This window comes from Ranitomeya variabilis, chromosome 1 (genome assembly GCF_051348905.1).
Source record: "Ranitomeya variabilis isolate aRanVar5 chromosome 1, aRanVar5.hap1, whole genome shotgun sequence".
Classification (NCBI taxonomy): domain Eukaryota; kingdom Metazoa; phylum Chordata; class Amphibia; order Anura; family Dendrobatidae; genus Ranitomeya; species Ranitomeya variabilis.
Genome location: NC_135232.1, coordinates 649931954 through 649957385, shown reverse-complemented (window position 1 = coordinate 649957385; position 25432 = coordinate 649931954). Strand labels below are relative to the sequence as shown.

Here is a 25432-nt window from a genome sequence, read left to right as displayed (position 1 = left end):
GCAAATATATCCCACAAATGTTAGAGAAGAACCGGGGGAATCAACTAACACTGGCACAAAGCTGAGCAGAACAGTGCTTTCATTTTATTCATTTATATACAACTAACCTCCCACCAGCCATTAATAAAAGGGCTTGTCCGGGACATTTATATCATTTGGACCACAGCTATAAGGGTGTGTGTACCAGTTGTGTTTTGCCACAAATAAAAGCAGCAGTTTATAGTACCAGCAAAGGAAAACATTCCTGAAATCCCATGCACACGTTGCTTATTTTTTCCTTGCAGATGTGAAGCAATTTTCATAAGAAGCATGTCAATTCTTTCAGCCTTTATGCAAAAACTGGGGGAAAAAACGATTAAAAATACGCAGCAAAAATGAGCATATGTTATGCAGTGGTTTTTCCTGCCACATCAACAGTTGCAGCAGATTCTTCTACTGCAAATACTGAAGATGTGCAAATACTGAAGATATGCACATACCCTTACATGCAGAATCCCAACTACTTTCTATTCCGCTTCTCTCAATTGAGACCACAGAGAAGTGGAAGACAATGGGAGCGGTACGCAATTCCAATTATTCAAAACCTGCGCAGCTGTCAAACGATGAGTATTGTGAGTGTGGAAGGCAGAGCCATCAATCAAGGGGTGGCAGAGAGAGATACAAAACAAGCAGGAAGGAGTACCCTTCTGCTTGGGGGCGGCCCCCCCATCTGCACGGGGGCAGCCCCCATCAGATGGGGGGCACCGATCACCTTATTGGCACATCTGAATACAGAACAGTTTCAGGCAAATGAAGCAACAATTTCGTACACTAAAAAGTCAATTATTCATCACTGAGGTTTTCCAGTGGTATGCTAATGGCCAGTACTTGGTAAAAATACTAAAATCTAATGTCACTCACCCTCTCGGACATGCATTTAATAGCTTCAGCGGTGATGTCACGAACACAGCACACGTCACCACGGCAGCCAATCATTGAGATCAGCAGCTATGTAGGTGACATGAGCCACTGATCTCAGTGAATGGCTGCACTGGTTACTTATACTATAGTTGTGACGACATAACTAGTGAAGCCAGTAAACAGAGCAATGGCGGAGAGGCAGAGCTTAAACTGGGGGATGGTGAGCGACATCTGATTTGATCATTTTAACCCAGCGCTGTCAGAGGTCAGAACGCTAAAACCAGAATACCCCTCTGAGGCTATGTCCCCAAAACATGTGGTGCTTGGTTTGAACAGTCATTTCGTGCAACACCCCTTAAAAAGCATCTGTCACCACAATTTAAAATAAAAACTGCGTACAATACGTATTTTTTTTGTTATTTTTTTTTTTTTTAGACATGGCTCATTATAAAGCCATTCTGAGATAGAATTTCAAAGTAAGTTGTTCATCCCCATCAGTTCCAAGATCTATTTGATAGTGAGTGCAGTTTGAATTGTGACAGTCTGCTATACCTCTGGTAACAAAAGGCTTCACTTCACCCATCTTTTAAACTGAGAAAACAATGAACAAACGGCCTGCATGTGACCCAAATGAATCATCAGGAAGAAAGAGCCGCATTGTCCACAACAGACAATGAGTAATTAGAACAGGGGAAGGCATTCACCGAGAAGACTAATGTAATGGCAGCCGTAAACAACAGCCGACATCCCACTGCATCGCCTGACCACAGTACCGCAGATCAGTACTTACTCTGTGTGCTCGAGAATGATCCCTTTGGATTCTGCCCAGACAGAGTATCCAGCATTTCTCTAGACAGAAAGAAAAATAGTTCCACATTACCACGACTAACACCACAGCAGCAGGATGGCCGAATTATATTCTGCAATACTGTGTAAGACTGCACAGGTATTCCACAGAGTCAAAATGGTTTTCTGCTGTTCTAGTTGCAGCCTTTGATGCCTAAAACAAGTGCAACAATAATATTTTCCCATATTTTTATATTTCTAAGTTATGGAATGAATGTCCACAATTCACCACTATTAAAGGGAATCTATCAGCAGGTTTTTGCTACCTCATTGGAGATCAGCATGATGTAGGGCAGGGGTCCCCTATCTGTAGCTCGGGAGCCACATGTGGCTCGCGGTCCCATGAATTGTGGCTCGCGACTGTCAGCTTGGTGAATTAGCTCCAGTTCAAGCAAACAGGTATGAAGAGCAAATCTGAAAATGGTGAATTTTGTAAGCAGCCCTGCACAGAAGAGCAGATCTGGATGCTCATATACTGGTCTTAAAGGTTTTGAGATTATTTAAGTATGGTACGCTGGAGACAAGATGACACCACCTGTCAGAGGAGGTGTTTGAAGCTGGATGTGACAGTGTCTTGGAAGTGCTTTATAGGAGAATACTGAATGGGGGTATTGTGGGAACCCCTGAATCGTAGTATACTGCTTTGGCGTGATTTTTGTGGAAAAGCTTTGGTTAACCATTATGCCTGTAATGGGGGCTTTGGTTGCCACTATTGTGAGGGGGCGGGAGCTGAATATGGCTCGCGACCCTCTCTCAAGGCTGGATGTGGCTCCTGACCCTCTCTCAGAGCTGAATGTGGCTCTCAAGGTCAGAAACGTTGGGGACTTCTGATGTAGGGGAAGAGATCCCGATTCAAATGATGCATCACTTACTGGGCTGCTTGCTGCAGTTTTTACAATTAGACCTCTCAACAATTTAAGGGAATATTATTCTGGTCTATGAAGATCTGTAATCAGGGGAGTAGCAGGGATACAAGTCTGTGTCCTGGAGAAAGGTCTAACAACCACCTAGGCGATGGATGACAGGTACAACTCTGTGTGGACATACTATATTGCACATACTATGCAGCCTCTCAAACACAGAGCCTATGCAACCTGGGTTAAAGCTGGTCTTCGGCCCCATCAAAACACGAAGAGTAAAGATGAGCAAACATGCTGGGATAAAGTGTTATCTGGGCATGCTCGGGTGCTAATCGAGTCACTTTGGCATACTCAAATAATATGTTTGAGTCCCCATGGCTGAATGTCTCACGGCTGTTAGGTAATCCCTGCATGTGTTCCAAGAGACATGCAGCTGCAGGGGCTTGACCATATTATTCAAGCACGCCGAAGACACTATGTCAAGCACCCGAGCATGCTCAGATAACACCTTATCCCAGAACTTTCACTCATTGCCAGTGAAGAATAATTGTGATTAGAACAAACTGCAGATAGCTGTGGCCAATAGACAGAAGTTGTGAACAGTAGGATGGCAGGGATACATTGAATACACATTTCACCAATTAGCGTAAGTTCACATAGGGCTTTTTTGCTGCTTTTTTTTCTGCAGCAAAACCTGATCTTCTTGGCAGGAAAGAAGCTGCGGCAAAAACACAGGTTTAGGTGCGTTTTTTTGCTGCGTTTTTTTTTTTCTCTTTCTCCATGCTAATGTCCTTGAATTTTCAGCAGTAATAACGCAGCAAAACGCCCTGTGTGAACTTATCCTTAGTATAAGTTGACATGTTGCAGCGATTTTTATAACGTGAATAAACCTTAATCCTTAGGGGCAGCCAACACCCCTGTGTGATTGGCAAACACTGATGCAACTGGTCCTGTGTGATCCAGGTCTCACATCATTCACACATGCACACCTGTTGTTTCGTTCTTCTTGCCCTCGGAGTCGGAGCTTTTGTAACAGATGATCCACAAGTTCTGATTCCAGGATTCTCTTCTCAGTCTGACGCTCCTTCTCAAACGCCTTCAGCTGTTAGTAGCCACAGAAACGAGACGTGTTAATAGCAACATGCATTTAGCAGAGCCAGTGTGAGAGCAGCTGGAGGTGATGAAGCATTATGGAAAGAGCAACTCACACTTTCCATGGTGTCAGCTTTATTTTTATCAGGGCAAGAATTTCACCCCAAATTATTTTCTCAATTAATCACCATCTTGAATTTAGATTTCACCCTGCTTTCATCCCTTACGCTCTTCTATCAATCCCATAATGAATCATTAGAGCATTTTATGGCCAAAGAGGCAGACTATCTATGCCTGCTGGTGTGATTTTTTTCCTCTCAATTTTGTATTTGCACAAAAAGCCTACTGTCTACAAATGTCATCTTCATTATAACTGTGTGACAGGAGTCGTCTAATAATCATCAGTAACTGTGTTTAGTATCTTCATTATAACTGTGTGACAGGAGTCGTCTAATAACCATCAGTAACTGTGTTTAGTATCTTCATTATAACTGTGACAGGAGTCGTCTAATAACATCAGTAACTGTGTTTAGTATCTTCATTATAACTGTGTGACAGGAGTCGTCTAATAATCATCAGTAACTGTGTTTAGTATCTTCATTATAACTGTGTGACAGGAGTCGTCTAATAATCATCAGTAACTGTGTTTAGTATCTTCATTATAACTGTGTGACAGGAGTCGTCTAATAATCATCAGTAACTGTGTTTAATATCTTCATTATAACTGTGTGACAGGAGTCGTCTAATAATCATCAGTAACGGTGTTTAGTATCTTCATTATAACTGTGTGACAGGAGTCGTCTAATAATCATCAGTAACTGTGTTTAGTATCTTCATTATAACTGTGTGACAGGAGTCGTCCAATAACATCAGTAACTGTGTTTAGTATCTTCATTATAACTGTGTGACAGGAGTCGTCTAATAATCATCAGTAACTGTGTTTAATATCTTCATTATAACTGTGTGACAGGAGTCGTCTAATAATCATCAGTAACTGTGTTTAGTATCTTCATTATAACTGTGTGACAGGAGTCGTCTAATAATCATCAGTAACTGTTTAATATCTTCATTATAACTGTGTGACAGGAGTCGTCTATTAATCATCAGTAACTGTGTTTAGTATCTTCATTATAACTGTGTGACAGGAGTCGTCTAATAATCATGAGTAACTGTGTTTAGTATCTTCATTATAACTGTGTGACAGGAGTCGTCTAATAATCATCAGTAACTGTGTTTAATATCTTCATTATAACTGTGTGACAGGAGTCGTCTAATAATCATCAGTAACTGTGTTTAGTATCTTCATTATAACTGTGTGACAGGAGTCGTCTAATAATCATCAGTAACTGTGTTTAGTATCTTCATTATAACTGTGACAGGAGTCGACTAATAATCATCAGTAACTGTGTTTTATATATATATGTATATATATATGTGTATATATATATATATATATATATATATATATATATGTATGTATATATATATGTGTATATATATATATATATATATATATATATATATATATATATATATATATATATATATATATATATATATATATATATATATATCCAAACTTATTGGCAATGTTTCTATGAAATGCTCCCAAGTGACATTTTGAGATGGATCAGCAAGAAAAAGAACAAAAAAGTAATCTTTAGTTTTTAAGGGTTTGCTCTACACTGCATTTGTAATTTCATTTCAACGCATCTAATATTTCTATTTATTTTTTTACACACGAACATGGCTTGAGCAAACAATTAAAAATACACATACAGATTACATCTAGCCTTATTTACCTTGACGTGACTTCCTTCTTTATCAGAGACAATAGCAGCGAAAGGGATGCCGGACAGTCTGCAATGTTCCTGCAGCTCATCCTGCGACTAAAAATGTGCAAAAAAGTTAGGAATTGTCATGAGGCCTTTAGAATAAAAATCCTATCAACGTCAAGATGTTGCTTGTGTAGCTAAGTGAAACAAAGATTCATATAAATTGGCATCATTTTCTAAGAAAAAAGGCTGGATACATCGCTGGCACTGTATATGGTGCTGGCAGGATTTTTTGGCCCATTTTCTGCTTGAGCTGAATAAATAAAACTTGGCCAAGTCTAGAAACGTTTACGCTTACATCAACTCCGTTACAAAGATTTATTCAGGAACTTGTCAAAGGATGAGGATAAAATCAAGACTATGGTTTAAGGGAAACAGTCATCTGATTCATGCTGCCTGAACAACAGGCAGCATGAATCACATCTGGTCCTCATAAGTGAAGCCAGGGATACTTTTCTCTGAAAATTGTGTGTTGACGTACTGTATAATTAAAAAAAAAAAATGCAACAAAAGCCAATTTCCACTGCCCTTTACAAACCCCAAAATACAATAAAATGCCACAGATTTTAAGTGCGCGAAATCCACACTATAAAATAACGGTTGTTCCCTTTTTACTAAAAAATGAGGTAAAATACACTTTAACCCTGGGGTCTAGAACCTTTCATCCCCCACTTTACATTTAATAAAGTTAATCTAATCTGTATACATATTAAAAAAAATTATTTTATATAAAAGTTTTTCAAAGTTTTTTTTTTCTTTACTTCCTGCATATTATAAAAATGTCTATTAGTGATGAGCAAAAGTGCTCGCTACTTGAGTTTGTATCGGGTGCTCGGGTACGCACTGAGTATCACGGGTCCTCGAACAACATGCTTGAGTCCTTGCCCCAGAAGCCTGAAGACGGGGGACTCTAGCAGGTCGCTCGAGCACCCGCGATACTCGGTGCGTACCCGAGCACTTGATGCTAACTCGAATAGCGAGCACTTGCACTCATCACTAATAGTGTTTTGGCTACTACTTGCCTCAGACCAGTCATACATTATCTCGGCTGTAATGCCAGCGGTCCACAGCTTCTGAATGATGCCGATAGCCCTGTTCACAGACATCTGGCCGGCGCTCACCACAAGCAGGTCACAGCTGCTCACCTGGAATGAACAAGCACAAATCAATATCCGCAGGAGGCTTGTAATATTTCCAAGTATATATATTTATCATCTGCAATGTACGTGGGGGCACATAATGAAGGTACAGCGAGGCGTACAGAAGCATTACAAGCCACGACAGGTGGCATCAGTGACTCGCTGCTTTCCTGCACATATGCTGGCTTGTAATTGTACGTTACATGACTCGGGAGGACACCAGATCTGCTCTTGGGGTAGTGGATGCCACTTTATAACTTTGGATTCCTTTGTGTTACATCCAAGGCTCATTTCAGTGAGTGACATCTATAGAAAGCTATTAAAACCCGTGAATCGCTATAGCAGAGCTTTAGACGCTGTATATTAGATGATAGGATGTCACCAGGATTATATATTTTGCTTCCCAAGCATTTAGTAGGGTGGTCCTGTATAGACAACCTGTGCCCATATACCCTCAAGAGTAGTGTCCCCTGGTTGGATAACCCAGCTATGATTTTCATATGTCCCAAGAACTAACAGGGAGAACAAGTAAGATCCAGCAGACCCAGCCCTTAAATCTTCAGAAAAAGATTTGCTTGGAAAGATACACATTTGAATAACGTTGTCTGAACTCCCCAATGTGTATAGGGTCGGTTGCAATCCAATGTATATGGGGGGCCTCCCAAATCTACCTCGACAAAAGATGTCGGGGGAGAGAAGTAATGAACCTGCTGAACTTTAGGGTCCGATCCTTTTCTTTTGCCTCGGTCATAAAAGACAATGGAGCCAAGCGTTTATGCGTATGTAGGAGACTGGAGAGCTAGCCGGAGACCACCAGCTATGTAATGTCTATGGGACCTTAAGACTACGATGCACCATGCTGGGGACACCCCAGCCATTAAGGCTAAGTTCACACTAGGTGTTTTTGAGGAGGTTTTCTTTGTGCTAATTTCAGCCGAGTTTTACAGTACCCGCAAAGCCTATGAGATTTCAGAAATCTCATGCACACAGCTTGTTTTTTTTTTGTCATCAGGATTTTGTGCAGAAGAACATTTCCTCAGAACAACCTCGCTGCGTTGCTTGCATTTCCCTGAAAGATTCCTATTTTGGGGGCTAAATTATTTTCTTCTACAATGCAGCGGTAATACAACAGTGTGAATGGGGCATCATGCTGACACACTCCACTGAAAAACCGGTAATGCTTTGTAATGCTGGGCCTTAGTAAAGCATGGCGCAGTCCGCATTAACTGACACATTTTCAGCCAATTCTCAGCGTTTTTCTCCAAATTATCTAAAAATTACAAAATGATGACACCGATCTGTCCTGTTCTCATTAGGTATTAGAAGTGTTACATTAACTTACATTTTCATCAGCGCTGGAAAGTGCAGCGGAGATCTTATCTATCGCTATGCTAACGCCGACCGCACAGGGCAGAGCGAAGGATCCAGTCTGAGGTCCTTTAAACTGTGAAATCTAAAAGACAGAACAAAGCGTTACTTAATGGATATTGTCACAAAGCTGTCAACACAGCAGGGGAACACATTGCTAAAGATATTCCAAAATCCGTAAGGGAGCTTTCATAGTGCATTCAGACACCTGTTCGGTGGCTTCTGCTGGGTCTTATGGTGGAACCGCCATCAAACAGGATTCAGACATACGCGCCAAAGGGGCCATAGATGATAATGGTGCCAACAGAGCGAACGTGCACTCTGCTGTACCTCATTTTAGGGGCATATATGCCTACTGGAGGTTGACACCCAGATGCAGTCTACTAGGTCTGATGTCTGTCTCCAGTAGGCCTACACGTTTGAAAATGATGCACGACAGAGATCACGTTGGCTCTGCCAGCACCAATATAGACTATGCGCCCTTAGGGGCATACGTACGAATCCTGGTTTGCAGGGGGAGTTCGGCTCTAAGACCCAACGGAAGCCACTGAAAGGGTGCAAACACCCTAATTGGTAAAAGTGTGGGAAGTAAGGTGCTCTGGACTGGACCGCCCTGGCCATGGGGCCCAGAGTGCCTCGTTTGCATAAGAACATGTCCCCCTCTCCTCGCCCCTACAACGACTCGTGCTTAACTTTTATATGAATTTCAGAGATTAGAGACTCCATTTAAAGCGCTGCACAAACAAACTGTAAATTAGAGGGTTATTCCCATCTCAAAGTGATGGCATATCGCTACTATATTCTATCAATTTTTGATCAATGGGGAACCAAAGATTGCTAGGACGAGGGGGACACAGCACTACTGATTCAGCTATCCTGCCTTGCCAGTTCCCTGTAGGGCTGGGTGGCCAGGGTGTCTATCTGATAGAAAAACATTTTTTTACATTTTTTTCGTACTCCAAAACTTATAATTAACACAGCACATCTCTAGCTGCCACAGTGTGTAGAAGGTGAATGTGATATCCAAATTCTCTAGGTGATAAAGAAACATCACTCAAGAGCTGCATATATAAGGTGGACTACTGCTATCCCTACACTTCACAAATGACCAATGGGCACAGTGGAGTGTCGAGGTTCCTGCTCAGTAGACAGGTTCTTGAAAAGGGACAAGCAATATGACTATGCACTTATAGGGGTTATCCTGGGTTTTGTAGTTCTGCATCGGAAACTGAGTGGTGCGACCGACATGGACTTTGTCGGCAGCTTCCAGGTCTTGTGCATTCCTTACTTGTCCTTTAATTGGACTTTTGCACGACACTTGGCAAGAGAACAACATGGGTCATATTCAACCAGTGGAGGAAAATCCAGGATGTCGGCTAGGTCTTAAAAAATTGTTTATTCTGAACAGCTTTTAGAGTCAACATATTTCAAGATCACACAGGACTTCTTCAGGTTTTAGGTTTTGTCCTGAAGAAGAGGTCCTATGTGACCTTGAAACACGTTGACTCAAACCTGTTCAAAATAAACAATTTTTTAAGAAGTAGCCGCTCTCCTGGATTTTTCAGCAGCGCAGAATCAGACATGTTTTTTCCTCTACTGATTGAATATCCTATTTGGTCTGCGGACCCGTGTCCTGCTGCAGCCGATTTATGTTGTTGTGCATGTTCCTATATTGCAACCCCACCAGGTGAGTTAGCGCCCACAATTGGTTCTCACCAGTTAAGGTGTGTGTCTCACACAGCGACGCTGCAGCGATACAGACAACGATGCTGATCGCTGCAGCGTCGCTGTGTGGTCGCTGGGGAGCTGTCACACAGACAGCTCTCTCCAGCGACCAACGATCAGGGGAACGACTTCGGCATCGTTGAAACGGTCTTCAACGATGCCGAAGTCCCCCTGCAGCACCCGGGTAACCAGGGTAAACATCGGGTTACTAAGCGCAGGGCCGCGCTTAGTAACCCGATGTTTATCCTGGTTACCAAAAAAAACAAACAGTACATACTCACCATCTGTTGCCCGTCAGGTCCCTTGCCGTCTGCTTCCCGCTCTGACTGTGTGCCGCCGTACAGTGAGAGCAGAGCGCAGCGGTGACGTCACTGCTGTGCTCTCACTTTACGGCGGCAGTCCGAGCAGGAAGCAGACGCCGGGGGACCTGACGGGCAACAGATGGTGAGTATGTACTGTTTTTTTTTTTTTACATTTACGCAGGTAACCAGGGTAAACATCGGGTTACTAAGCGCGGCCCTGCGCTTAGTAACCCGATGTTTACCCTGGTTACCAGTGAAGACATCGCTGGATCGGTGTCACACACACCGATTCAGCGATGTCAGCGGGACCTCAACGACCAAAAAAAGGTCCAGGCCATTCCGACACGACCAGCGATCTCGCAGCAGGGGCCTGATCGCTGGTACGTGTCACACATAGCGAGATCGCTACTGAGGTCGCTGTTGCGTCACAAAACTTGTGACTCAGCAGCGATCTCGCTATGTGAGACGGGGCCTTAAGACCCTATTGTGCTTTCGTTTGCTGCCCAGTTTCTACGCCAATATGGGTCATGTCACCTCCTAAAATGGAATTTAATGGCGCTGGATAACCCCTATAAGTGGCCAGCCTAAACGTGGTCATGAGATACAGGTGGCCAAAGGAAGTTGCAAAAGAACACATACATGAAATTTTAATTAAAAAAAAATGTCCAGAGTCATGGAAATTCTAGAAATGTCCCCATTAATGACAGATGGGACTGAACACAACTTTGTAAAATAATAATGGACCAGTTCCTCTTTTCCTTAAGGAGATGAGGACAGTAAACGTTTCAGCAGACAATCAGCACGTGGTGACACTCCGTACCAGACAGGAGATTAATTCCTCCACTGCTGCACACACCACCCCCATCCATTATACTGAAGACGTACCAGATGGTCGTATCTGCCTCCGGCGGCCAGGATCTCGGGAACGGTTCTCTGTCGGCGCTTGATGAATGCAACAAACTGAAAAACAATCCCATTGTGCTGCTGCATCTTATAGACGAGACCGAAATTCACAACAACCTAAAACAAAAAGCAAGGCTTCATAAGTGGGATCAAGCGTAGCAGCATGGCGCAAGCCATAACTCTAATTTTTCTCTCCACATCGACATATGAGGGACTGGGTTTTTTTATGCGTTGTACTTTTGAATGACACCATTCATTTTTCCACATAGTGTAATGGAAAATGGGAGGAAAAAAAATCAAAGTGCGGTGAAATTGTGAAAAAAAACGAAACAATTCTGACATTGTTTTTCTGGAATTGTTTTAATGGTTTATATTTTGTGGTAAAAAGGAAATCTCAATATGTTTCTTCTCATCAATTCGATTATGGAAATTCCCAACATGTGCATTTTTTTATTATTATTATTATTATGATTATTATTTTAGTAGTGAAAAAAAATCAGAAGTTTGCAAAAACAAATTTTTGGGTTGTGCCACCATTTTTGGAGACCCGTAATGTTTTAATTAATACCATTTTGGGATAGAAGTGACTCTTTAGATTCACTCTTTTTTGTTGAATTGAGACGACAAAAAAAAAACCAAAACTCCCGGAATTCTGGCAGTCTTGCATTTTTTTTCGTTTACGGAGTTTACCGATCGGGTTAACTGTTATTATATTTTGATGGATCAGACTTTTCTCAAAGCGGCGATAACACAGGTGGATTTTTTATTATTATTTTGAATGGGGAAAAAGGGGGATTTAAACTTTTAGGTTTTTATTTTTTTCATATTTTTTAAAACTTTTTTGTTATTATTATTAGCCCCTTAGGAGACATGAAGATGCGATCGTCCGATCATTGCTGCATATAGCAGAAATCCAGGTCTCCTTTGAAGCCCGGTCACAGGCAGGGTTTCAAAGTAACTCCGTAATGACAGGCACTGGGGTCATCAGCTGTCACGGGTGCGCCGATGGGTGGAGAGAATGACGCGCACACATGCTGGGGAGTGTTAATTGCCATGGTCAGAGAACAGCGGCACTTAATAGGTTAAAAATTGGGTGCTCCGCTCCACCCTCGATTGTTAGCGGCAGGTCCTGGCTGTAATACATAGCCATCACCTGTCGGGTATGAGGTGGGCTCTCCATACTTCCGCTTCCGACTTGTACATGTACGGCGGAAGTCGTGAAGGGGCTAAAACTTCCTTACAGATGGTGCAAATGTCAGCTCTCTTATATTTCATAAAGTTTTATAAAAGTCGTAGCTGTACGAGCAAATAAATAGAAACCATAAGAGTAAGAGATGGGAATTACTTTCCCAAGTAAGCAAAAAAGGATCTGACTATAGCAGCATTTCGCACACCCAGTCCTCATGGCTAACAGCCCCCCATCAGATGACGTTTTTCAGGATTTTCATAGTATTGATGGAATTATTATCAAGACATCAGAAATTAGCAGAGGTTCTCACCTGTGCAAAACTAAGGAAATCCTGAAAACGTGATCTGTGAGTGGCCATGAGGAATGGAGTTTGGGAAACACTGGGCTATAGGAAACTATCCACTATGGCCATAACTACATGTAATGAAAGTAACGGCACCTCTTTTATGTGAAAATATGGGAGGTGTAACCTGCTAATGTCACATTAAAAAGGAATACAAGCAAGGCGTACTACAAGAAGGTTTAAAAGTAAAGGTGCACCAACCTTTTTGGGTCAGAGAGCCACATGGTCAGATCGTGCCAACCCCATGGGCCACAATATACCCAAAGTATTACCTTCAGAGACATTAACTGCATACCGAAAGTATGCGCCATAAATTCCTTATAGGTGCTGGTTCCATTGATAGAAAAGGTCTATCAGGAGATGAGAGGCCTAGAAATGACAACACAGGCCACCAGCCATAACTCCATGACATGGGACATACGTGTGACCAGATACTGTGTAGACGGTTGAGGGACACACAGAAGGGTATTGCGGTGGGAAGGTTGTGCACCCCGGCTTCAAGGTATCAGAAGATGATGCATTAACGTTTACATGAGAACGTTTGTGCATGTGTTTCCCCACGATAACACTTCCCTGTCACCGGGAGGACACTGATCTGTCAAGAGTATAGCCAATGGATGAGGAGTATTCTTTCATTATAAAGTATGTGATATTTGGTGCCTGGCATTGGTGTCTTATGGTTTTAAGGGCAGGGTTAAAGGGAATCTGTCACTCCATTTTTGGCCTATAAGCTGCCGCCACCGGCATCAGGGGCTTATCTACAGTATTCTGGAATGCTGTAGATGAGCCCCCCCCCCGATGTATCCTGAAAGATAAGAAAAAGAGGTTAGATTATACTCACCCAGGGGCGGTCCCGGTCTGGTCGGATGGGCGTCGCGGTCCGGCGCCTCCCATCTTCATACCATGACGTCCTCCTCTTTGCTTCCTGTCGAGGCTCCGGCGCAGGCGTACTTTGTCTGTCCTGTTGAGGGCAGAGCAAAGTACTGCAGTGCGCAGGCGCTGGCCCTCTCTGACCTTTCCCGGCGCCTGCGCACTGCAGTACTTTACTCTGCCCTCAACAGGACAGACAAAGTACGCCTGCGCCGGAGCCGCCGCATGAAGACAAGAAGAGGACGACATCGTATGAAGATGGGAGGCGCCGGACCGCGACGCCCATCGGACCGGACCGCACCGGGACCGCCCCTGGGTGAGCATAATATAACCTCTTTTTCTCATCTTTCAGGATACATCGGGGGCTTATCTACAGTATTCTGTAATGCTGTAGATAAGCCCCTGATAGCAATGGCACCAGCTTATAGGCCAAAAATGGGGTGACAGATTCCCTTTAATGTTGACAGACAGCATTAATGACCCATGAGAAAAATTGTTCTTTTGTTCTATGATGTAACCTCGTTATGTTGTATAATCTTCAATAAAACAAGTTTAAAAAAAAAATTTTAGAGACAGTGTAGTAATAATCCAGAACGCTGTTTTTTTGCGCAAGTGAGAAAACTGTTTGCTTCCAAAGTACCTGTAATGATGTAATGTAATGTAATGTCTATATATGCTTTCCATTCTTCAGATACTCAGGAGCATGGGAAGGTCCTGTACTGCCCCCTTCAGGTTCTGCATAGGCATAGCAGAAATTCTTCTGTTCCTGAAGTGTTCCTTCACTACTTCTAACTAGCGATGAATGAACATGCTTAGGGAAGATGTTATCTGAGCATGCTTGTGTGCTACCCGAGTGTCTTCGTCATGCTCAAATAATATGTTGGAGTCCCCACGGCCGCATGTCTCACGACTGTTTGACAGCTGTAACATATGCAAGGATTACCTAACAAACAGGAAATCCATGCGTGCGTTGCAGGTGTTGAACAGACGTGAGACATGCAGCCACAGGTACTAGAACATATTATTCGAGCACTCTGAAGACACTAGGCTAGCACCCGAGCATGCTCAGATAATACCTTATCCCAGCACGTTCGCTCATCACCATTTCTAACCTACATTCCTGGAAATTATTATTGCACTGATGTACACATGTGACATACTTGCAGAGTCAGTGACTGGTTTACAACGTGACCAGGATCTTCATTCCGGCTGTAGTAATCAGGTCAACAATGAACATATTTGGTAACATACTCCTGAGAATTTGGGGGTCTCCTAATTATTGCATATAGAATTGCTTACACCAGTGTTTCCCAACGTCAGTCTGTGAGGACAGGTTTTCAAAGACTTCCTTAGTATTGCGATGGAATTATTACCTGTGCAATACTAAGGAAATCCTGAAAACATGATCTGTTGGGGGACAGTGAGGACCAGAGTTGGGGAGCTATGGCTCATACCAACTTTCGATTAGCCAACCTGGTCTGACATTACATGAGCATCACACTGCAATGATGTTATAACAAGCCAACTAATCAAAAGAAGAGCTGAGGATGCTGAGAGTAGTGTGCTGGGCTCCTGTCCAGCAGACAGAGATCACAAATTGGGTCACTGGACTGGTTCCTAAAAATTGATTAGCACCGTCTCTATCCAGCACCCAGTTATGTGAAAATAAAGATCATCTGGCACTGAGCAAAGACAGCCCCTCGCTGCATTGGCAGGATAGGAAGATTTGCGGTACTCAACATAAAATCTGTTTCTCGGCGCCTTCATTGGGGGGGTCACAGCACCCATAGTTTCTTGTGTCCCCCCAATGAAGTGCTAAGGGAAAGAAGATTTGGGATACTCACCGAAACATCTTTTTCTTGGATCCTTCATTGGGGGACACAGGAAACCATGGGTGTTGTGTCCCGCAGTGAAGTTATAGATTTTATGGTAAGTACACAAAATCTTTTTTTCTGTCTTTCGCGGAACCTGCATTGAGGGACACAGCACCCATGGTATTGTGTGTTTCCCAATGAAGCGATAGACAAAAGTACTTTATAGTCTGGCAGCTTGAGCATAATAACAATGTATGGAGCAAACACAAAGTTTGGACATTAAATTCTGTAATTCAAGAGGTAAAAGTAGCCAAAAACAAAACATGGAAAAAGGCTAAAGATACATGGCATCACAGCTCTAACCTGGAGCTTAATGTTCATCTTCTTGACAAGTCCATTAATTTCCTCCAGGTCTTTTAGGCCTTGTTTGGCCAGCACACCTACTACAGATTTCTGCTTGGTCAGTGAAGTCAGCATAGATCCAAGCTCCTGAAGTTCTCCTTTCTGCTCAATATACTTATAAAGACGATTCAACTGAAACTAAAGAGATTACAATAATATACTACATATATAGATATATAACATGGTCATTGCAGAGAATCTGCATACATCATCAAGCAACAAGAACGGAAAGAGAATTAATCACTTACCGTTTCACATTATTATTTGTTGTGTCTTCATTACAAGATTAGGGCTACATAAAATAACTGGACGACCAAGGTTTCACTGAACATGTAATTATTTACAGATAGGTTTGTGGGAAAATGGGGTGACAGTTTCCCTTTATGGTACATTTGGGAGACCAGTATAATAGAATGATCAAATTGGTTCAGAATACATGTGTAGGTCAATTTTACATTAATGTAACATGGGCAAAAAAAAAAAAGAGAAGAAACCATCATAATAATTTCAGTGTGATACTGTCTTATCTGCTATAGAAGGCAGGGGACAAGCTTCTAACCAGGGGACATGATGATCCCAGTTTGAGTACTCCCATAAACATTAGACAGCCTGCATATCTAGCTGAAATGGTCTGATCTCAAAGTATCTGGTAATGAGAACGACTAGCTAATAACATAACTAGGCACCTGTAGCGGGATGCTAACTGGATGTACGGTACTTACATTGTTCACCGAAAGTGACAGGTTACAAAATTTTGCTTCCACTTCCCTTTTAGTAAGTTTGTCAATCTGCAGAAAATAAAGCAAACATTATTAAAGCATAAATAAAAGTAAAATAAAATAAATAAATAAAAGGTGAGTGCGCATGAGCAGAGAGACAGAAGAAAACGCAGAGAGAGAAAGATAGAAAATGCTCTACTTTCACATATTCTTGCACTAGATAAAAGTTGGATGAAACTAACAGTTTCAGTGTGACTAGACAGCCATTTAATGTAAATAGGAGTCTCCAGACCCCCCAATAGATGAGGTCAGGGAGAGAGAGGGTTCAGTCTGTTGGAATATCAGCACCTGATCCTTTTATTTTTAGGGGAGACGAGCCACTGTCAGACACCTTTCTTCCCCCATGAAATGCAAGCACATGAACCCCAGGCACAGCCAAATGCTTATGTATAGAGAGTCGGGCAAGACAGTTGAAGCAGAAAAAAAATGCTCACCATTGCATCATACAAAATGTTGTACACTTGCACAAGTTTATCTTCTGGCATGCCACAATGGAGTAAAATGGCTTTCAATAAAGATGTGTGGTTTATGTAAATACTGTAATTTCTCTCCTATAAAATAAAAGATAGTCAGAATTCACCAATGAGCGAGCATGAAATAAAATAATAATAATGCTCATGCCCCCTCCTCAAAATGGTCTTCTATAGTCATTTACATCTCAATGAATTCTACAAAACAGTAAAAGCCGTTCATCTCCGCTACTGGGATGGCCTCAATGACACCAGTGCGAGGTGGTCCGTACCTGAATAATCCCAAGGAGGACCACAGTGGTGGTCACTGCACCACAAAACTATGGTGGTTTGCAGGAAGAACGCACTTCATATAAAGTACTTTCATACTTGGGAGGAGGAACAGCTGACGACAATTTAGAATTGTACCACTGTATTATAAGTATGGGCATAGTACAAGTGCTGGTTGGCCAAAAATGTTATCAGCATGAGGCTTCACCACAAATTTGTGAGTTTTGGCAAAGATCATTTATGTCTTAATTATTTTTGCAATCAAACCAGCTGAGACATATCCGAGTATTGCTGAACTGTGTCAATACGTTGTGCAGACGGAGCATCATCCGTCACACATTAATAGTGGCACCACAGGTATTTTTAGGATCTTTCTGATCTGAATACCCACAAAAGCCAACTCAGAACTGACAAAACCCAAAACCTATACATAGGTTGATATAAAACCAAAAGAACAGCTTTTTAATGTAAAAGAAACATACCTGTAAAACTGGAAACTCCTGGATAATCTCATATATAGTATACATGGTCTCCGTAACTGGTAAGAAGCTGTTCGCAGATGAGGTGATCACATCAAATGCACATTCTGTGAGTTCCTTTGGGTGACAGCGGTTCAATTTCCGGGGTCTGAATACTCGTTCAATGCAGTATCTGTGAATACATATATGGTTTAGTTATAACCTATATTACATCTGCCAAGACAAGGGACAAGAACATAAAACAGCTGTATGCTTATGGGGCCTCTTCCTTTTGGAGGAGACCCTGGTTTCAACTTTTGTAAAGGGACGTACATTAAAAGGGAATCTGTCAGTAGGATCTACCCTCCCAAGCCATCTATATGGTCATGCAGGTAATAGGAAGCCGAATACAATGATACCTTCATATCTGCGATCCAATGTTTTATTGCAGAGAAATCCATGCTTTTCTTAATATGTAAATGAGCTGTTACGATCTATGTGCCGGACATAGATCTGCCTGAGAATCTGCCTCCAGAGCTTATTATAACTGAAAGGGGGCATTACCAGTGTGAGACATGCAGATCAGGAGAGCAGACTGTCAGTCATTACATAACTGGTAAACACCACCTTTCATTTATAATAATCTCTAGAGGCAGATTCTCAGGCAGATCTATGTCCAGGCCATAGATCTTAACAGCTCATTTACAGGTTAAGAAAAATGTGGCTTTCTCTGCGATAAAACATTGGATTGCAGATATCAAGGTATCATGTTATTTAGCTTCCTATGACCAACATATAAATGGCTTAACAGGGTTGATCCCACTGACAGGTTCCCTTTAACTTATAAAAGGTAGCGAATTCCAAATAAGTGGCATCAATGTGGAAGAGAGTTAAATTGCACACATTTCTTCCCCAGGAAGCATTGCCTGGCCTATCAAAATCCCCCATGGTAGCTGACTGTACACCCCTAAACCTAGATCAGCACTAAGAAGCAGTTTATAAGTATTTTTCATGCAGTAAGAGACAAATTGCTATCTGCACAATTCTATAAATAAAAAGCTGCAATTCATTAGGCACAAATACGAGTAATGTTTCAAAATCGGCCCCTGTCCCCATGGGGCCACACACAAAATTCACCTATTCAGGGTCGGACTGGCCCACCGGGGGAAGCGGAGGATTCTCCGGTGGCACAAACACTTACACCTGCTGGCATAAAGGGTCGGCAGCTGCCTAGGGCCCTCGCTGCTCCAGGGGCCCCCAGCCAGTGGTGTGTCGCTAATAGCGGCACACCACACCCAGATGCTATGGGGCCCGTGAGTCACAGTGGCTCACGTGGTGCCAGCGGAGCAGCAGCTGGAGATGGGAGCCTGTCCCCGCTGCTAAAGAGAAATTAATATTCACGCTTCTCCACGCCCCCATGGACGTGGAGAGGGGTGAATGTTCATTTCACTTTAATAGCGGGCAGCGTTAGCCGCAAGCTGAGGCTAACACTGCCCGCATGTAAAGCCGGAGCGGCTGCATCAGGGCTCCGGAGGTGGGCCCCTGCAGGGCGGCTAAAACTGAAGGCAATCGGCAGACAATAGCAGCGGAGCGGAGCTGCAAGGATTCCGATGCAGTCCTGCTTCCTGCCTGGCGCTTCCTGTCTGACACAGCAGCAGTTGGATGACAGCGCGGCTGTTTCAGAGAGAGAGCTGCAGGCGATGAAGATGCTGCCGGGATGTGCTGTGGGGAACATGCGGACAGGTGAGTGGTGCTGGGTGTCTGTCTGTCTGCGGGAGAGTGGTGCGGTTCTGTGTGTATATTGGAGAGGGCAATGATGTGTGTGATGGAGAGAGCAGTGATGGGGTGGTGGGGGAGAAAGCAATGATGGTTGTGGTGGTAAAGACAATGATGGTGGTGGCGGGAAGACAATGATGGAGGTGTTGGAATGGGCAATGATTGGGGTGGTGGAGGAGAAGGCAATGATGGAGGAGATGGAGAGGGCAATGATGGGAGTGGTGGGGAGAAAGCAATGACACAGGTGGTTAAAAGGACAATGTTGGGGGTGGTGGGAGAAAGGCAATGATGAGGTGGTGTGGGGAGAAGGCAATGATGGAGGTGGTGGAATGGGCAATGATGGTGGTTGTGGGGGAGATAGCAATGATAGAGGTAGTGGAAAAGGCAATGATAGGGGTGGCGGGTGAGAAGGCAATGATGGAGGTGGTGATGAGGACAATGATGGGGGTGGAGGGGGCTGCATTATACCCTATGAGGGGGTCTGCATTGTATTTTATGAGGGGGCTGCATTGTACCCTATGAGGGGGCTACTTTATATTCTATGAGTTGGCTACTTTATATTCTATGAGGGGGGCTACCCCAACCCCTGGTACATAATTAAGGCGTGTACTACCTTATATTATACCCTGATATTAGCGTGTTTTACCACACGATTGGTGGTCTTGTATTTATTTCTATGCAGCTACATAGCGGGCCCCAAGAATGATTTTCTCTGGTGGGCCCAAGGTGCTCCAGTCCGACGCTGCACCTATTAGGATGTGTTTGGAGTGTGGAAGAAAATTCACAGAAACACAAGACACACATAACACACAAGACATAACATGATGCCGTTGGTTGGATTTGAACCCAGGACCCTAGCAATGCAAAGTAACAATACTACCCACTAAGCCATTATCCAGAGCCCAAGTTTAGATCTTATTGGCTTCTACAAGCAACACCTCCATTTTCTGGCTGCAATACTTTTCATACGAGGGCTGATGTGAATCCTGACAGATTACCTTTTCAGGTTCGTTACATTGTTCCGTGCAACAAAACGTGCAAACGGGATCTAAAAGAAAAAAAAAGAAAAACAACACAAAAACCACAGCATTAAAAGGCAGATACTCTATGATTATAGGCTAAGAAGATGATTAGGAGGCTGATCTATGATTATGAACTATCAACATGATTATGGGAACTGTTGTATGATTTTCAGCTAGGGATAGTGGATCATTTTTAAACCCATTTAGTATGTGTGAATGTATATGCAAATGTTAAAAGATCATTATGACAAAAGGACATTTACAAAAAGGTAATACAATTCCTTAGGTCCTTCATACATATTAGATAAAAGTCAGTCAAACCCACAGATTCCGGACAACTAATGTATATAGGGTTTTTCAGACTGTCCTCCGACAGATCATGTCAATTCCCTGTCAGATCCTTTTGTTCTGTAGGGAATAAGCTGCTGGCTGAGGATTGTGGCAGTGGTTCTCTCATAGATAATAGTCAGCCAAACGCATCAATATCAGCCAATCATCTAATGTGTATGGGGTGTCCTGATTGTCCTTTGACATTGTCCTTTTTCCTAGGATCAGATGAGACTACTCTGGCTGCGGGTCCCTTGTATGGAACAGAGGAGCACTCCGCCAAGCTGAGAGTCCATGTGAACAGTGGAGTCAGGAGTGCCAACGGTCAGCTGAACAATGGTGCAGCCAACAGCTATCTAAAGTGTATGGCCAGCCTTACTCTAAGGCTGGTTTCACATTTGCGGTTGTGTCCGCAGTGTTTCTGACGCATACATCCGCATGGGTCTTGATTTCATATCTTTAACATTGTAAACGCAGGTGAATGCGTCTGTATGCATTCGCCCGCGTTTGCTTACGCATGCGTCTTTTTGTGATGTGCGGCTGGGTGCAGCAAACGCACCATGTTGCAATTTTTGAGGCGGCAAATTTCTGTCAAATATGCGCAGGCATGTGCATGAGTGCATTAAAAAACCGCATTACTGTCTATGGGAACGCATGAGTATGCATGCGCTCGATGCGCTTGCGTACTTCGACCTGCACATGTTGAGAAACTGATTTAGACACCCATTGTGACATGCCCTCCTGGAAATATCAAACGGGTGCGCATAAAAAGCGCAAACGCATGCAAAAAACGCATGCAAAGGCAGCGGGTTTTTTCCATCATGCGTAAGCAAAAAAGGTTCATTTTTTTCACATTAATAATGTACACTCTGCACTCCATCTTGACTGAAAAAAGCAGAAATGTAAAATGTTTTCAAATTTAATAGAAAAAGAAAATAGGGATTTTTGTGTACTCACCGTAAAATCCTTTTCTCCGAGCCATTCATTGGGGGACACAGACCATGGGTGTATGCTGCTGCCACCAGGAGGCTGACACTAAGTATTACAAAGAAAGTTAGCTCCTCCCCTGCAGTATACACCCCTCTGCTGGCTCCCAGCTAACCAGTTCGGTGCAAAAGCAGTAGGAGATCAATAACAACATATAAGCGTATAGCATGTCACATTATATATGAGAGTATAACATATCAAATGATAAAAACAAATACAACTAATAATAGGGAGGGAGCTGTGTCCCCCAATGAATGGCTCGGAGAAAAGGATTTTACGGTGAGTACACAAAAATCCCTATTTCTCCTTCGCCTCATTGGGGGACACAGACCATGGGACGTCCCAAAGCAGTCCCTGGGTGGGGACAACATCAGATCAGGCCGTGTAACCGCTACTTACAAGTGCGCCAAGGCGGCCTGCAAAGTCCGCCTGCCCAGACTCACATCTGTGGAAGTGTGTGAATTATAGTGCTTCAAGAATGCATGCGGACTGGAGGAATTCGCAAGCTTGCGGTCGTGCATGCCGACGCCTGGTGCCTAGAGCCCTGAGACAGGGAGATAGGCTGACATCTAGCACGGAAGGACTCCTGGATGGTGAAAAGAAACCACCAGGCTAACGTGGCCGATGAACACGGCTAAACCCTTCCTGTGACCGTCGGGAAGCCTGCTTACCATCGAGAAGCCCAAGCAAAGTGTCCAACCTTCGGAAGGACGCAGTCCTCGATACGTACCCACTTGGAGCACTCACTTCTTCCAGATTATGGAGAACCCATTCCGTTGTGTGGACTGGAGCCGAAAGAGATGAGAGGACGATGCCCCTGCAACAGTGGGAATACAAAACCACCTTGGCAACGAGGGAAGGGGATGGCTTGAGGGCAACGATGCATTGATGGTAATAATGAAAAAAGACTGAAAGGAACAGAGTGGCAAGCTCTGAAGACTCATCAGGATGACAAGAACGCAGAGAAAAAAGGGGAGTGACTTTCCCTGATAGTAAAGTCTTTCTGGATCGAAAAAGGAGTCTACTGTAAGATCCCCAGGACCATTAAGGTCCCCCAGATCTAACGGTACGCGGTAGGGAAGAACTACAGGTGAAGGCTCCCTGCGAGAAGGTCCATATTTCCAGTTTTGACGAAATAAGACGGAGAAATACTAGTACCGCAAGCGAGAAAACCTGACATGGTCAGTGCGGGTCTCCCGGGATCACTGGGGGCCTTTTCTGCTTCCAAAAAGATCTCAAGACGTAGTGGAAGAGGAGTTATGGAAATTGGTACCGTGGAAGAAACGGAGCATGCACTGCGATGGACTTGGATCTTGAAGCCAAACCATGAACTGGAGTACATAGGCGTACAGCTTGGACGCCATCCGACCTACATCTGGAGTACTCCAGTGAAGGCAGATGTGAAGGAAGACTTCCGAGTGAAGTTCCCACTCACATGAGGAGAAAACCCTGACGGCTGAATATGTCAGCCGCCCAGTGTTCTACTCCAGGTACATGTACTGTTGAGATCACCGAATGATAGATCTCGGCCCATCAGAGAGTGCGAGGTACCTCGACCATGGCGCTTGACTGTGGTACCTGCGAGATGATTGACGTATGGCACGGCCGTGGCATTATCCAAATTGAAGACGGATGGTTGACCCGCCTAAGGGCAGTGGGCCTGCTGTAGGATTAGCCGTACTGTTCGGATCCCCAGAGAAATGATCGGGAGAAGAAGACGGGCATTGGTATCCCTAATAACCATTGGACCAGAAGAAGGCTCTGGATGAGGAAGGAGCTTAGAGACTACCTTTTGAAAGCCTGATTGACTTGCTGAAAACGAGCGGAGCAAAAGAAAACTACTTCCGTTTTCGTCTTATTGCTCAGAACCCTCCTAGCTAATTGAATGAACCGAGGGAATGAGTGATCAAGTGCACAAGCTCCGTGTTGAAGGGCCACGACCTTGACTCGAGAGAGAGAATTACCATCCTTCTTGTGCAGGATCATCGTCAAAGAGGATCTGCTGGGCTGGGAATGAGGAAAAAACTTGTCTAAGTTTAGCTGCTAGCCCAAGTGAGAGGGTATTGTAAGTGATATAGACGACTTAGCGTAGTCCTTGTAGAGTGGCTAGAAAGTCGACCGAGTAGGGCAGGACGACCATGTTTCTAGGGTGCAAGAAGCACATGACAACTGCTATGAGCGTTGCGACCACTGTGGTGCGGTAGCCAGGCTGAAGGGCGAGGTCGTGACTTGAAAATGCTGTTCGCGAATGGAAAGGAGAAGTGATAATTGTAGAGGGGAAAAAAGTAGGCATGTGAGGGTAAGAAAACCGAATGTCGAAGGATGCCAGAAAACTCCACTTTTTTTTTTTTTGTTGTTGTTGTTGTTGAAGTAATGGCTGAGCGGAGGAACTGCATCTGAAAAAGGAGGGCCTTGTCAAAGGTTGTTAGAAGTTTGAGGTCCAGGAATGATCATACTTTTCATTTTCTCCTTCGTGAAACCAAGATCTCTTAGATCTAGACTGTCCAGGACAATGCTTCTACTGCTGGATTGGTCTGTAGAAAAAATACGATCCCTTGTTAGTCTCCCGCTCAGAAGATTTGATTTGAATTGAAGTAGATAAGGTCTCTGACCAGGAGACTATTGGTCAAGCAACATCATGTGGCGCTAAAGAAGGGTAGAGCGCTGAACCCGAAGCCACAAGACAGAACGAACCAGATTTGCTATCCGACCGTCTGTGGTTTTTTAATTGATGATACATCGGGCAGGGATACTGGTAGGTATACCACAAGAAATTCCACCCAGTTAGACTGCCAAGTGGCAGAATGCGGGGCTGCAACCAGCAGGCCTCTTGCCATCTTCGTGCAGAGTAGAAAATTAGGAACCTTCGATCCACCATTCTGTTAACAGGGACGTGGAGAGGAATCGTCCGCTTTCTTGCATCATCCCCTAAATTGATACAAAGGGGGGTGCTCGGACGCCAAAGATGTGTGCCTCTGTACATCCCCAGAGTTGAGGTCCCCGGGTGGACAGGGCAGGTTGTTTGGCATTAGGCCTGGATGCAGAAGAGGATACATGGAGGCGACACTGCATGTGTTCGTCTGTTGAAGATGTGGGGGGAATCGGTGCCCTTAAAAGGACCCGTCGCCCATAAGAATCAGACCAGGTATGGCAACCTACTTAGCGGCTTCTGTCCATTGAATTGCTCGTCGATTTGTTGATGGTATAAATAGGAGAGTCCCTCCTTTTCTGAAGCTCTTGCAATCCAAGGCAATATGCGATCCATATTCAGCGTTGTTCTCAACAAATCATGGGGGAGAGATTAGGAAATGAAAAACTTCCGTTTTGCAGACGCCTGAACGTTTTTCTAGAACACTTGCGGCCCCTGCTAGCGGACGCTCCCATGTAGGAGAGGGACCATGTATCTCGGTCCTGCGAGCACTCCGAGCCACAGAGGGTTCACAGAGGGATTCAATCTCTTGGTCTGAGAAAACCATGGGTTGCGGTTAGGGGATGAGTGGCGAAGGCTCCAGAGCTCAGTTAGGGTGACCAGCTTCGGATTGATGATGTGCCCTTAAGACCAGTAAATACTGGTCATGCGCCTTTAAGACTAGGGAATACTGGTCGTGCGTGTTTAAGACCAGGGTATACTGGTCTTGTGCCTTTAGGAGGAGGGCATGCTGGTCATGTGCCTTTAAGAACCAGGACATACTTGTCATATGCTTTGAAGACCAGGGCATACTGGTTATGTGTCTTTAAGTCCAGGGCATATTGAA

The 25432-nt window shown here is 43.8% G+C and overlaps 1 protein-coding gene across 1 annotated transcript in view; it reads right to left on the bottom strand.

Moving 5' to 3' along the window:
• Positions 1–25432, bottom strand: part of EIF2AK4 (eukaryotic translation initiation factor 2 alpha kinase 4) — a 138937-nt gene that overhangs the window by 7669 nt on the left and 105836 nt on the right. The window contains exons 24-34 of the mRNA XM_077262445.1: positions 20340–20389; positions 17590–17758; positions 16802–16918; positions 16311–16376; positions 15550–15726; positions 10953–11087; positions 8015–8125; positions 6556–6678; positions 5501–5587; positions 3596–3708; positions 1691–1749 (exon numbers count right to left, since the gene is read on the bottom strand). Coding sequence (XP_077118560.1) covers positions 1691–1749; positions 3596–3708; positions 5501–5587; positions 6556–6678; positions 8015–8125; positions 10953–11087; positions 15550–15726; positions 16311–16376; positions 16802–16918; positions 17590–17758; positions 20340–20389 — 1207 coding nt within the window. The remainder of the gene's footprint in view (positions 1–1690; positions 1750–3595; positions 3709–5500; positions 5588–6555; positions 6679–8014; positions 8126–10952; positions 11088–15549; positions 15727–16310; positions 16377–16801; positions 16919–17589; positions 17759–20339; positions 20390–25432) is intronic.